At 41.7% G+C, this 15,340-nt stretch overlaps 1 protein-coding gene and 1 long non-coding RNA gene across 2 annotated transcripts in view; both read left to right on the top strand.

The window, feature by feature from the left end:
- Positions 1 to 343: 343 nt before the first annotated feature.
- Positions 344 to 15,340, top strand: part of LOC138744564 (uncharacterized) — a 37,240-nt gene continuing 22,243 nt past the window's right edge. The window contains exon 1 of the long non-coding RNA XR_011345626.1: positions 344 to 398. This is a non-coding gene — a long non-coding RNA (uncharacterized lncRNA). The remainder of the gene's footprint in view (positions 399 to 15,340) is intronic.
- LOC138744561 (zinc finger protein 239-like) lies at positions 9,714 to 15,140 on the top strand (the record flags this gene model as incomplete). Its single annotated transcript, XM_069900926.1, has 1 exon — positions 9,714 to 15,140. A coding segment is annotated over one exon (651 nt), but the record flags the coding sequence as incomplete, so codon positions are not given.

The raw sequence follows: 15,340 nt of genomic DNA, 5'->3' as shown, positions 1-15,340 counted from the left end.
GCCGACATTTTCCATACCTTGATGAAGGGCTCAAGCCCGAAACGTCGGTTATGTATCTTTATCTTTGCCACATAAAGGACCGTGCTGAGTTCCTCCAGCTTTGTGTTTACTTCCATGGATTAATCCCCTTTGACACATGCCTTCTCAATTGATCGCTCAAACGCTCTATTCCTTTGTCAACACAGGTATATAGTCCTTCTTCGGATTCAAATGAGGAAAACAAATCAACAATGCAGTAGGAATGGCCACCCTTTCTCCCAGAAGCCCTGCGCTCGGGAACAAGCCCCATCAGTGACAGTCGGCTTCGAATGCGCCCGCGCACAAACGGGGCCTGTTCTGAGCATGCGTAGTACACTCGGTCGCGGAGGACAAAGGTGGAGCGGGCGGTTCGGAAAACGGTAGGAATTTCTGAGCGCCAGTCTGGAATTTGATTGATCGGTGGGTGGGAAAGCTCCATGAATACCTGGTGTAGGTCCTAGAATTGAATGAACGGCCCCTGCGTTCCGTCGTTCCCTGAATTTGGACGACAGTCATAGGTCAACTGGGATGGCGGCGCGCCATGTTGGACAGGGCGAGATCACGGCGCATGCGTCATCACCATGACCTGGTCTCTGGAGTGGGCGAGGCTTCGGGGTTGGTTTTCACTGGGTCCAAGTGCTCAAGACACGAACCTCATGGACAACAGGGCTTCAACCAAATCGATTCCCTTCTTGGCTGCACAGATAATTTCAAGGATGGGGTATGCTGAGTTACTTCTTGGGCTTTTATTCGCCCTGTCAGTGATCATTTAGGAAATGTGAATGTAATAAATAATCATTCCTGGTCAGCATGGTATTTTGAAAGATAAATAACGTTTGACGGGTTTGCTGGAAGTCTTTTGAGGAAGTGATAGGAGAAGTTCACGGAAGAAAACTGCTGGATGTCGTGTCTTTATGTTTTCAAAATTTATGTCGACAAGTCTGTTGTCAAGTGCTTAAGTTAATGGAGGAAATGTTTTAGTATGGATTGAAAACTGGCTGTTTGCAAAGAGGTGGAAAAAGTAGGTCCTTTTGAGGCTGTATAGTTTACCTCTGGAATAATTTTTTGGATCTCACTTTGCATTAATGACCTGGAGGAGAGTTTCAGAGTGTTCAAAGAGATTCCAAGAGTGTTCAAGAGGTAAGATTTTTATGTTTGCCAAGGATACAGACATTAGATGAAACAGAATGTTCAGTTAAGGGCATTGGGATGCATATAGATTGGGTGAAAACCTGGTTAATAGACTGGAAAGTGGAGCCATGCACTTCAGTAAGAAGAATCAAAAGATAGCTTATTATCTAAATGGAGAGAGATTGCAATGAGTGTAGTTCAGGGAGTTTGAGTACATGAATCCTAAAAAGTTGGCAAACAAGACCAACAAGTACTTCAGAAGACAAATGACATATTGGCCTTTATTGCAAAGTGTTTGGAGTTTAAAAATGAGAAGGTTTTGCACATTAAAAAAAAAAAATTAGACCTATAGCATTGTAACAGGCCATTTTGGCCCATGGGTCTGTGCCACCCAATTTACACCCAAACTTCAATGATGCCAAACTCTGTCTGTTGTCTCTGTGCCTACTTCTTCAATCAGGATTCTTCACTCTCCACTGAAGATCCTTCTCCCTCCTTTTGGAAACCCCGTTCTGGCCTTTTGCCTGCTCTTGATCTTTTTATTTCCACTGTCACCAAGATATCAATCATTTGACTTCACCACTCCCTTCAGTTATTTTAATCTCACCCCCTCAGAAAGCACTTCCTTCCACCCTAATCCCAACCTCGCTATCAAACCAGGAGTATTTTGGAGACAGTAACCACAACTACCTGATCTTCAGCATAGCTATGGAAAAGGATAGAGTGGTGGAGGAGTTGTGGTCTGGCTCAGTGGCCTTTTCCTTGCTGAGTTCAGACGACAGCTCTCAGACACTGCCTTGTATTTACTGATTGAAAAGGACCCCACTAAGAAACATCAAGTCTTCATTATCACACTCCATCACTGACTTCATCACTTCCAGTCATCTCCCTCCCACTGTGAGCCTCCAACCTCATTGTTTTCCAAGCCTTCACTGCCCAATTCTATCACCGACCTTGTATCCACAAATCGAATTGTCCCAGTAGACTCATTGATTCTGCTACTCCTGCCCCACCAAACTGGAGATATCTTTTCTCGAGTCCATTTTGTCTTCCTCGGTTCAGTCACTTTCTACCTACATTCGCAATATCTCACAGGTCTTCCATCACTTCAACAACTTCCAAATTCCCTTGGACTTGACCATATCATTTTCACCATGGATGCCTAATCTGTCTGGACCTCCCATCCTCCATTATGAAGGTCTCAAAGCTTTTCGTTTCTTTCTTAATAACAGACCCAACCAGTCACCTTCCACAACCACCACCCTACTCTGGCGGAACTTTTTTCCATGCTCAATTTCTGATGCTCACTTGCCGGCTTATCCTACTTTCTCCAGGTCAAAGGGGTTGCCATGGATACCTGCATGGGTCCTAACTATGCCTGCCTTTTTGTTGGCTTTATGCATCAATTCACACTGCAAGCCAACACAGGCAAGGCTCCTCAACTCTTCTGCTACATTGATGATATTGGTGTTGCCTTGTGTACCCATGATGAGTTTGTCAACTTTATCCACTTTGCTGTCAACCCACCCTGACCTCAAATCCACTTGGTCCACCTCCTGCAACTCCCTCGCCTTTTTCAATCTCTCTTTCTCCAACACAGGAGACAAGCTCTCCACAAATATTTTCTATAAATCAACCAATCTCTACAGTTACCAAAACTGCACCTCTTCACACCATGTCCCCTGTAAGGATTTTATTCCTTTTTCTCAATTCCTCTGCCTCTGGCACAGTACCATTTTGTATTGTTTTGAGGTGGTCAACCTACCAGGGACAAGCCATAGTGATCAGGTCTCTGGCATAAGATGTGGCCTTGTGGCTAAGATGGGAAGGGAGGAGAAGAGTGATTCCATAGTTAAAGAAGCAGAGGTTTTGTGGAAGAGGTTGAGAATCCCAAATGCTATGTTGCCTCCCAGGTGCCAGTATATCTCAGATTGGGTTCATGGCATTCTCAAGAGGTAGAGTGAGCAGCCAGATATCGTGTTCCATATGTCACCAATAATATGGATAGGAAGGGTGATGAGGTCCACCAAAGAGACTTCAGAAGGTTAGGTGCTAAGTTGATGGACGAGACTGCTAAGGATGTGATCTTATGATTGCTACCTGTGTCACATGCTAATGAGGTTATAAATAAGAGGATAATGCAGCTTACCACGTGGCTAAAGAGATAGTGCAGAAGAGTGAACCAGATATTTCTGGACCATTAGGCTCTCTTCAAGGAAAGTGGGACTTCTACTGATGGGATGGTTTGCATACGAACTGTGAAGGTACAAACATCCTTGTGGAAATGTTTCTGGTGCTGTTCTGGGTGGGGGGGGGGGGTTAAACTGGTCTGGCAGGGAGCTGGGAATCAGAAGGAAAAAGCAGAGAATAGAGCAGATGGTGGAAAGGTTGATGTACATTGTGCTTATGAGCAAGGACAGGCCATGGAAAGAGCATAAATGTAGTCAGTTGGAGAGTTTGAAATGTATTTATTTCAATGCTAGCTGTATTAGGAATAAGGGAGATGAATTTAGATCATGAACATGGAATTACAATGTTGTGGCCTTACAGAGACTTGGCTAAAGCTTGGACAGGATTGGCTGTCTTCACTGAGGAATATAGCAATATATCTGATAGTCAGAGGTCTCAGGAATAGTAAGCTAAATGGACTAAAGATAGATAAGTCTCCCAGACTGGATGAGATGCATCCACGGGTTCTGAAGGAGGTGGCTTTGGAGATTGTGGAGACATTGGAATTGATTTTCCAGAAATCAATAGACTCTGATATGGTTCTGGAGGATTGCAAGGTCACAAATGTAGTTCTGCTGTTTAAGAAAGGAGGGAGGCAGAAAAAAAAATTATAGACCTATTTGTCTTGACATCAGTTGTTGGAAAGTTACTGGAGTTGATCGTCAAGGACGAGGTTATGAAATACCTTGAGGTGCATGACATGATAGGTCCAAGGGTTCACAAAGGGAAGATCCTGCCTGACCAACCTATTGGAATTTTTTGAGGAAATCTCAAGCAGGGCAGACAAGGGAGAGGCTGTGGATGTTGTATATTTGGATTTTAAAAAGGCCTTCAACAAGTTACCACATAAGAGGGTGCTTAATAAGATGAGAGCTCCTGGAATTGCAGGAAAGAGACTGGGTGGAGAATTGGCTGATGGGCAGAAAGCCAAGGGTGGAAATAAAGGGATCCTGTTCTGGTTGTTTGCCGGTTACCAGTGGTGTTCTGCAGGGGTCGGTGCTGGGGCTGCTTGTTTTTACAATGTACATTGATGATGTAGATTATGGATTCAGTGGTTTTGTGGTGAAGTTTTCAGATGACACCAAGATAGGTGGTGGAGTAGGAAGTGTTGAAGAATCTGAAAGATTGCAGAGAGACTCAGACAGCTTAGGAGAGTGGGGAAAGAAATGGCTGATAAGATCCAATGTTGAGAAATGTACGGTTGGACATTTTGGAAGAAGAAATAAATAGGCAGATTATTATTTGGATGGGGAGAAAATTCAAAATTCGGAAATGCAAAGGGACTTGGGGGTCCTCGTACAGTACAACCTGAAGGTTAACCATCAGGTTTGATCAACAGTAAAGAAAGCGAATGCTATGTTGGCATTAATTTTAAAAGAAATAATGTATGAGTAAAGAGGTGTTGATGAGGCTCAATGGGGCACTGCTGAGACCTCATTTAGATTCTATGTGCAGTTTTGGGCCACTTGTCTTAGAAAGGATGTAATAATGTATTAGGCAGTACAGAGAAGATTTACCGGGATGATTCCAGGAATGCAAGGGCTACCATTTGAAGAACACTTTGCAGCTCTTGGACTGCATTCATTGGAATATAAAAGAATGAGAGGGGATCTCATCAAAATATTTTAAATGCTGAAAGGATTGGACAGATCCTTGGTGAGTGAATAAGATGTTTCTCTTGGTGGGTGAATCCAGGACAAGAGGCCACAGTTTTAAAACTAGAAGGTACCCATTTTAAACAGAGATGAGGAGAAATTTCTTTAGTCAGAGGGTTGTGGATTTGTGGAATTCGTTGTCACATACATCTGTGGAGGCTTGACCATTGGGGGGGTGGGTGGGGGAAATTGATAGGTATCTAATTAGTCAAGGTATCAAGGAATATGAGGAAGAGGCCAGAAGTTGGAACTAGATGTGAGAATGGTTTAGCTCAGGGTGGAGTTGCAGAGCAGACTCAATGGGCTGAATGGTCTTCTGTACCTTTATCTTGTGAACAGGCATATGTGTTAGGCATTTGAGGTTATAATGGAAAAAATGCTGGATGTTCTTGAAAACAATTGGAATAATTGGTTCCCAGGACTGAATGAGGTATACTGCAGGTTACAAGAGGAAACGAGGGAAGATATTTGCTGGGGCATTGCCAATGACCACAGGATCAATGATCACATGGTCACTGGGGAGGTATCAGAGGTTTTCAGAATTGTAAATATGGTCCCCTTATTTAAAAAAGGTACAGTAAAATCCCCTGTTATCTGGAATAGGTAAAATAGGTAAAAATAGTTTAATATTGGTGCCCTCCTAGAGGTTAGTTCACACAACACACAATCTCAAGCAACCGGCAAATACACTATCTGGCATCTACAAATCCCCACCAATGCCAATTACTGAGGGTTTTACTGTAATAGGGAGAATCATGGAAATTATGGACCAGTGAATCATATGTCAGTAGTTGGCAAACTATTGGAGAGGATTCTTAGGGACAGGATTTATGAGCATTTGGAGGAGTATTGGCTTCCCAGGGATAGTCAGGACAACTTTGTGAGGGGTAGGTCATGCCTCATGAGTCTAATTGAGTTTTTGAGGATGTAATAAAGGAAATTGAAGGTAAGGTAGTAGATGTGGTGTGTATGGATTTTAGTAAAGCATTTGACAAGGTACCCCATGGTAGACTCATTCAGAAAGTTATGAGGCATGCAATCCATGCGTGGATTCAGAATTGGCTTACTGTGGAAAGCAGAAGGTTGTGTAGGTGCAGCGTATTCTGCCTGAAGGTCAGTGGGTAGTGGAGTTCCTCAGAGATCTGTTCTGGGACACCTGATCTTTGTGAATTTATAAATTACTTGGATGGAGTAGTAGAGAGATGGGTCAGTAGGTTTATAGATGACATGAAGGTTGGAGGTGTAGTGGATAGTGTAGAAGGTTATTGTCGATTACAACAGGATGCAGAGTTAGAGAGAAAAGTGGCAGATGGAGTTCCATCTAGATTTGCGAAATGATGGATTTTAGAAAATCAAACTTGAAGACAGAGAGCATGCTTAATGGCAGGATACGTAACAGTAGTAGAACAGAGTGACCTTGGGGTGCAAATCCATAAAGGCTGCCATGCAGATTGATAGGGTAATTAAGATGCTTAAGGTATACTGGCCTTCATTAGTCTAGGGATTGAGTTCAAGATTCATGGGGAAATTTTGCAGCTTAACAAAAGTCTGGTTCAATCTCACTTAGAATACTGTGTTGAATTGTGATCGTCTCATTACAGGAAAGATGTGGAAGTTATGGGGAAGATTCAGAGGAGATTTATGAGGATGATGCTTGGATTGGAGAACGTGTCTTGTGAGGCAAGGCTAACACGCTCGGGCTTTTCTCTTTGGAGCAAGGATGGATAAGATGTGACTTAATAATTGATAATATTATGGAAGGCATATATATGGTGGACAGCAATACCCTGTTCCCAGGGCGAGAGTAGCAAACATCTATAAAAGCTGAAGGGAGGAAAAAATGAGAAATATCAGGGTAATTTTTTGTTTATATACACAGAGAATAATGGGTGCTTTGAATGCAAAGCCAATGATGGGGGAGGGGGGTGGCTGGTGCTATGGGGGCATTTAAAAACTTAGACAGGCATATGGATACATAGAGGGTTATGGTTTGGATGAAGGTTTAGTTTGTTGAATTGCTTTTTATAGGTTGGCACAATATTATGGGCCAAAGAACCTGTACTGTGCTGTAATGTTCTTTGTTCTACATTCTATCTGGTCCCAGGACAAGGTCTTCTGTTCTAGGACATCTCAGATGTTCTCCTTCTTCAATAACCCTCTACTACCATCAACTTAGTCCTTACCTCCATTTCTGCACGTCCTACCTGGTCCCCTCTTCCCCTAGACACAACCAGGACAGGATTCCCCTTGTTCTTACCTACCACCCCACACAACCTCCAAATCCAATGCATTATCCTCAGCAATTTAAGGCCCCAACAAAGTGATTCCACTATCTTTCCCTCCCCACTCTGGTGACTTCTACTCAGTCATCTACTCACCCCTTCCCGCTAATCATCCCATCTGTACTTAACCCTGTGTTCACAGGAGATACTTCACTTGCTCCCACTTCTCCTCCCTCACCGCTATTTTGGGCCCCAAACAGTTCTTCAAAGTGAAGGAACTCTTCATGTGAATCTGCAGGGATCATCTACTTGCAGAGATGGCCAAACTAGAGCATATGATAAACTTCAGATGTTTGAGAGCAGCAAGATCTGAAAAATATCACTTGCATGTTTTTACTCCATGCACATTTTGTTACAAAAATTTCATGTAAATATTAAGAAATTTATGTAGGTAATAATATTTATTCATGTATGTAGTTTTAAACTGCTAGTTTGTATTAGTTTCAATAATCAAAATTAGTCAAGTTTTGTGGAGCAATTTTTTGGGCATAATTTGGGGATCAACTATTACACGCATACTACTTTTGACTGCAGTAAGTACCTGTATTGTTTGGGTTGTTGGGAGCTTGGATGGACTGTGGGCTGGGACCGGGTGGTAGGTCTGTTTTCGTGGCATTAGCATAGGCAGGAGCATTAGCATAGGAGCCGAGGCAAGAGTCCACGGTCACGGCGTCAGGAGCTTGGATCAGAGAGTTGCCAGGGTTTTGTGAGCTCGGATGGGTGGGTGGCTGGAGCACCGGGAGCTCAGATGGATAGGTGGCCAAGGCGTAGGTGACAGCCTGTGGTCAAGGCATAGGGAGCTTCAGAGGGTGGGCGGTCAGGGCCTAGGCAAGAGACAGCAGTAAGGGTGTCAATCCTCAGATGGGCAGGTGGCCAAGGTGTCGGGGCCAAAAATAGGGGGGTTAACTTGCAAGCCATGCCTACCAAAATTGCAATTCCTGTCTCATTCAACATATTTCCACAAGCCACACATATGTCAGAGTTGCGTGTGGCTTTCGAGCTGTGGTTTGGCAACCCCTGATGCTCCCATTGTGGCCTTCTCTAAATCAGAGGAACAGGGAGACTATTTCATTGAGCACCTTCACTTTGTCCACTGAAATAACAGTGGCCAACCATATTAATTCCACATACTATTCACGTAGCAACATGTTTACCCATGGTTCATCCATTGCCAAACTGAGGCTGCCTGAAAATTGGAAGAACAATACCTAATATTCTGTCTGGGCATTCTCCAACCAGACGGCATTAACATATACTTCTCCAGTTTCTGTTTAACCCCTCCTCCCCCAAATCTCTTGGTTTCCCTGTCCCTCCATTTCCTTTCCCTCAGCTTCCTATCTCCTTCTCTCTATATTAATTTTGTACTTTGTGCTCCTCTCCTTGCTCCTTCCTCCTTTCCCTCCTCCCTACCCCACCATTTTATTCAGGCGTCTGCCCGCATTTTGTCCAAAGGGCTCAGGCCCAAAATGTTGGTTACCCTTTATTTCCTGAAGATGCTGCATGACCTGCTGAGTTTCTTCAGCAATTTTTGCATATTCCATACAATCCCAGCATCTGCAGACTTTCCTGTCCAACTGTTGGGATCTGTATTCCTTGGGATTTAAAAAAAAAGGATTATTTTATTCAAATGTATTGGATCCAAAGGAGTGTTGACAGGAGAGATGTTGAGATGTTTTCACTCATGGGAGATTCATGAACAAGGGAAATAGATAGAAAATAAGAGGCTGATCATTTAAAACTTGAGTTGCTGAGAAATTTTGTCATGAATCTCTGAAATTCCCTGCCACAGTGGATATTGTAGGAGAAACCTTTGGATATATTCAAGGTGGGGATGGATAAATATTTGTAAGTTTGAGGAGTTGAAGGTTATGGTGAATTGACCCAGAGAGGAGTTGAAGTTGGCAATGATCATATTGAATGGTTGGTCAGGCTTGAGAAGGTGGTCTATTCTTGCTCCTGTTTTTTTGTGTTCTTGTACATTGTTCATTCTGTTACTCATCTTAGATTTGGGGAAACTAGAAAGGAAAGAATTTTCCTTGGAAACTAGAATTGTTTGCAGTGAATTTCTATGCTCTACTTACAGTATTGAAATGTGTCCTTTTACAGGACATTATAGGGAGAATTTACAGACAAGAAATTCAAGTCAAACATCATATCAAGATCTGCCAGAGCTATCCCGATTCATCAGCACCTGAACCTCATCAGCTTTTAAATATGAAAGGAGAACTACTTGTGTGTCCTATCTGTGGGGGACAAAATTGAAATGATGTGTGACTGGAAAAACACTGATACATGCATCTGAGTGAGTGTGTCCAGTGTTCTGATTGTAGGAGGAGCTGGGGTCAGTTACACAAACTGAGAGCACGCATTGACGACAAAGTGAAACTGTGCACGTGTTCTTTGTGCGTCAGGGTTCAACTCGTGGTCCAACCTGGCGAGACACAAGGCCACTCGTACCACGGAGAAACCGTGGAAATGTGGAGATTGTGGGAAGGGTTTCAATTATCCATCGCAGCTGGAAACTCATCGACGCAGTCACACAGGGGAAAAACCATTCATCTGCTCTGTGTGTGGGAAGGGATTCACTCAGTTATGTATGCTCCAGAGACATCAACGTGTTCACACTGGGGAGAGGCCATTCACATGCATTGCATGTGAGAAAGGATTCACTCAATTATCCAATCTCTTGACACATCATCGTATTCACACTGGAGAGAGACCCTTCACATGCACTGAATGTGGGAAAGGATTTGCGAAACTAACCAACCTTCTGACACACCATCGTATTCATACTGAAGAGAGACCATTCAAGTGTTCTGACTGTGAGAAGAAATTTAAGAGCAAAAACAACCTACGAATCCATCAGCGCACTCACACTGGGGAGAAGCCTTTCACATGCTCTGTTTGTGAAAAGGGGTTTGCTCAGTCATCCACCCTGATGAAGCACCAGCGTGTCCATACCGGGGAGAAGCCATTCACCTGCTCCGTGTGTGGAAAAGGATTCTCTCAATCTTCCACCCTGATAAAACACCAGCGAATTCATAAGTGAATGAACAGATGCATCTTGCAGTTTATGCTGCTGTTAATTGCATCCAGAAAGACTTGGTGTTCCTGCGAAACCTGTCACAAACTGAAGAGTTCTTCTTCAATTCACTTACATTTTACCTTCCCAAATTTTAACTACATTTACTTTGGCTTTTCATCCATCACAATGTTCCTATAGGCTAAATTCATTTCTCATGTTAGTTAATTTAATTACATTGTTTATTGCCATACGTACCGAGGTGCAGTGAAAACTTTAGTTTTGCATGACATTTTGGCAGCTCACAAAATGTTTCCATGCTCTGGTGCCATTTTGGATCCACAGAAAAAGTTTATAGAAAACTGCAATGTGGCAGGATCAATCATGATAATAAATGCTCTCAACTTTGACAGAATGGGCTAAATAAGTTTAAAATTTAAAGCTAAAGTATCAGTGGCTTCCTGATGAGACTAGCGGAATGATGTTTCAGCACAGACCAGAAGGGCCAAATGGCCTGTTTTCCGTGCTGTAGTATTCTATTGTTCTAAACCTCTTCATCGTTAGCTCAGTTCTCTTCTCATGCTGCAGCATAATAATTTGGTGCACCCTGAAGGTCCATCTTTGACCTTCATCCCATTTTACATTTTCAGCCCAGAACAGGCCATCCACATAGAACATTCATACCAACTCTGTTTGCATTCTGAGCTAGCCCCATATGCCTGCACTTGGTCCATAGCCTTCTAATCCCTTTGTACCTACATATTTGTTCAAATTTTTTTTGTAGTTTTATCTACTTCCACAGTTTTCTCTGGGAACTCCTTCAGCCATAGGTGACTCTCTCAATGAAAAGGTTGTCCCTCAGGTCTCTCTTCAATTGCGCACCCTCACTTTAACCCTATACCCTAGTTCTACATCAAAAACAGCACCATCAAAAACAGGTTGTGCAATAATGAATCCAGACTTATTTCAAGGTCAACTTTTCTTGACTGTTCTGCTATCTCCCACAACATTGAATACTAATAAATAATTTTGGAAGATCCAAAAATCATGGTCTGCAAGACCCTTCAAAATTCTGATCTGCAGTTAACCTTCCTGGCAAATGAAATTACATTAATAGTTTGCAAATTGGGTGGCTCTTGTGACATCAAGTAACATTTTGAACTTTATCTTCATGTGATCACTAAGACTTCCTCCTGTATCATGTCAACTGACATTTGAAAGTTTTGCCTGTTGAAATCTGCACCCTTGCCTATGTTATTTCTAAGCTCTTCCATCACCCTATAACATGGCAACTTCTGTTTTATTTTCTGCTAACTTGAGGACATCAGAATCTCTGTTTCCCCTTTTCCTGTCTTTTATTGGCATTAACCCTCTATTTAAACTCCTATACTAAGTACTGTTTATACATGCTTCCATTTAAAAATGTTCACCTTCTGTTTTCAAATCACACCATGATCGCTCCTCTCCTCATAATCTTTTTGCACCTTAAAATTCCTTGAGATATTGATGTTTCTCAAATTCTTGTATCATGAATAAAGCAAATTTAATTGCCCTGCTATTGGTACCAGTGCCTTCAGCAATCAAAGTCCTGAGATCTGGAATTCTCTCCTAAAGCATCCCTGTTCCTTCATTTCACTTTATTGAAATGAGGTGACTGCTGTTCCGACTGAGTCTTTAACCATTTTTCCTCATATTATCTTAATTAGTTATGGAGAAAATGGAACATTATGGCACAGGATCAGGCCCTATGACCCACAATGTCTATGCTGACCAAATTTAAACTAATCCCATCTGCCTGCACAAGGTCCATATTCCATTTCCTGCCTGTTCAAGTGTCTGTCTTAATGTTTTGTTAATGTTACTATTATATTTGCTTCCGCCATTCCTCCTGACATGCCTTGCAAATTCCCTCTCTCCTTAAATCCATGCCTTCTTGTACTTGACAATTGAATCCTGGGAAAAACATTGTCGCATTATTTTCTAATTATGCCTCATAATTTTAGACACCTAGGTCAATAGGAGAGGTCACTACTCAGCTGCCAACACTCCAAGTTGTTTAACAGTTCCTAGCTAATTCAGACCATTCCCAGGTTATAAAAGCCCTACTTGTGAACACTTTTCTATTGGAGGAAGCTCCCATGACGTTAACTTCAAATGTCTGTCTTTAGTAATTTTTCTCTCATAAACCTTTGATGCCATTCATTGCACTTCTCTGAAAGTATAAATACCAAATTGAGTGAATTTTGTGTATTTTCTGACATGGACAAAATCAACATAGAGTCTATAAAAACAGAACCCATTTGTTACCCAGAGATGTCCAGGCAACATCTTGGTGAACCTCTTTTGTTCCCTCTCCAATGTGTCCACATCCTTTCATTTGGTGACTGGAACTTCACACCATACTCCATATGTGGCTGAACCAGTTTAATATTGCTGTAATTTGACTTGCCAACTTATATACCCTGACCAATAAAGGCAAGTACCAAATATATACACCTGACTCATGGACACACCTCCTCTCAACAAAGTTCAATGCTCCTCTCATTGGTAGAACTCTTCTCTCTCCATGTTTAGTAATTGTTTTTTTTCTTGTCTATCTTTTGTATTTTGCTGCCATTTATTGCTATACTTTGGAGGTATGATTACCATATTTAATGTTTTTCTGCTTTTCTGACTTTTGGGCAAAATCAACTTGTTGACATCTAAAAATGGAAGCTGTTTGTTCCCCAGAGAAGGTTTGTATGCAGAGCACTTCGTTACCACACAATCTACTTGTGTTGCTACTTTCAGGGAACTATGACTTTCACCTCCAGATCTCCCTGTACATCAATATCCCCCAATGGTCTTTACATTTACTGTCATGGCTTGGCTTTGTGAATGAAGATTTAGGAAAGAGCCTGCACAATGGATTTTTTAGGTGGAGTGCGGCATATGCAGTACTGGGCCCACCCTTTACACCCTGGGTTTATCTGCCATGGCCCAGCATGCTGGGATGGGGACAGCCAGGTCCCCGGGTCATAGGTGTTACATCAGAGTGTCCTTCTCCTAGATGGATGGCCTGACGATGCTAATGAGCCCCAACTGCCCAGGTTTGAAATCAGAGTTGTACTTTCTTAGGCTGGATGACAACTGAGGCTAACGAGCCAGCCTGCCCATCCAATTATACTGCCGGACTCTCGGTTGCGCCATGATGTAGGAAACTCAGTGAAAACAGGGGACACCAATGAGAAGGTGTTGCTATGGACCCAGTAATGTCGGAGAGGCCATTTGCACTGACCATGTGGCAATGTATTACGTGTGCACTTTCCCTGGGTGAGTGGAACACCAAGCCCAGGCCTCACCCACCTCCCACCCCCCCCACCACTAACTAGTATATACTACTTACATTTGACTGCCAAAGTGAAAGATCTCACAATTGGTTGTATTAAATTCCACCTGCCACTTCTATGCTCATATTTCCAACTAATTTTTATCCTGCTACAACCTTTGATAACATTTCTCGTTATTTCAAAACCCTGCTATTTTTTCATTACCTGCAAACTTATTAACTCAACTACATTTTTGAAAAAAAAATTATATGCATTACCAACAACAGAAATCCCAGCACTTATCCTTGGGGAAGACCACTGGTATCAGACCTCCATTCAGAAAAACACCACTACCCTCTATCAGTTTGCAATTTATTTGATAATTGCTCTTTTGAAGTAGCTTGAAATGCTTGGTTGTACTTAAACTATTTTGTATTTATGGGTTGCAGTTATTGAGAACCTACAGCTTGAAAATGCAGACCATGAGTAGCTCAGCAAAACCTTGATTACTAGTATGGAGCAGAGAAAGAATACCTTGTGGTGAAAGCCAGTCAACATGACAGGACACCCAATTTTCATGTCATCAAGGGGCTCAAACATACACAGTGGAATCATTTTTATAAGTAGCCATATGTTGCTGACCTCTATATTCACTGTGGTTTCAGTAAGTGTGGTCTACAAAATGGATTGCAGTCATTCATCAAATTTACTTCAACTTTACCTTCATCTGTATCCTTACATAGTGTTCAGGGAGAAGAATCCTCAGTTTGACAATAAAATCAGAGTTGCTCAAGCTAAAGAGTAAAGGCAACTTCACAGCCATTTCAAAGACATTCATATCAGCAATAAACTGAAGAAAGCATCCATGTGGATGGAATTGTGTACTGAAATGTGGATTGTCTTGATCAGTGGCCCAGGCAAGCAATAAAATAAATCAGTAATTGTTGCTGGAGGCCTCAACCTGTAACTGTAATTAATAATTGACAATTTTTCTGAAATCCGAACCTTCACATCTTGAATGTACACCTAGTAAATGGATGAAATGCAGGCCTAATGCATATATGAAACAACAAATTCTCACTGGAAGATACCACTTTGAGGATTCAGCATTGCTATAGCTGTGTTGACCTGTTTCTCTTTCATCAACTTGAGAGAACTGAATAAATCATCAGTTGGTTGAAGGAATCATAAGAGGGAAACTATTTGAAGATTGCTCTTTATCTAGCTGTTTTTTTTAACTTCCTGGATAAATCCTGCATACACTTATTGAGAGTTGGAGCAGTGGTTTAACAATGGAAATAACAGTTCAAGCACAGACAAGTAAATATTGTATCAGAATATAATTTATCAGATTAATTATTTCCTGGTCATTGAGAATCAGTGGCCAAGAGAAGAATTTTAAAATTTACTCTTCATTAAAAAAAAGATAAGGGGGCACTTGACCATAAACTAGTAATTGCTTAAATTTTTTATGATGAGAAATGGCATTTTATCCTGCACAAAATAAAATGATTAATATAATTTGAGTTTCTCCAGTATTGTGTTTTTACTTAAATCATGGTGTCTACAGACTTTTGTGTTTTATTCTAATATAAATTAAATTGTTTATTTTTTTGTCATGTTTACAGAGAAACAGTTGAAAATTACAGGAGGTAGTTCAATAAATAAAACAAAAGTGCAGATTTATAGTAAGTC

Source organism: Narcine bancroftii, chromosome 10 (genome assembly GCF_036971445.1).
Source record: "Narcine bancroftii isolate sNarBan1 chromosome 10, sNarBan1.hap1, whole genome shotgun sequence".
NCBI lineage: Eukaryota > Metazoa > Chordata > Chondrichthyes > Torpediniformes > Narcinidae > Narcine > Narcine bancroftii.
This window is presented reverse-complemented; position numbering and strand designations above follow the sequence as displayed.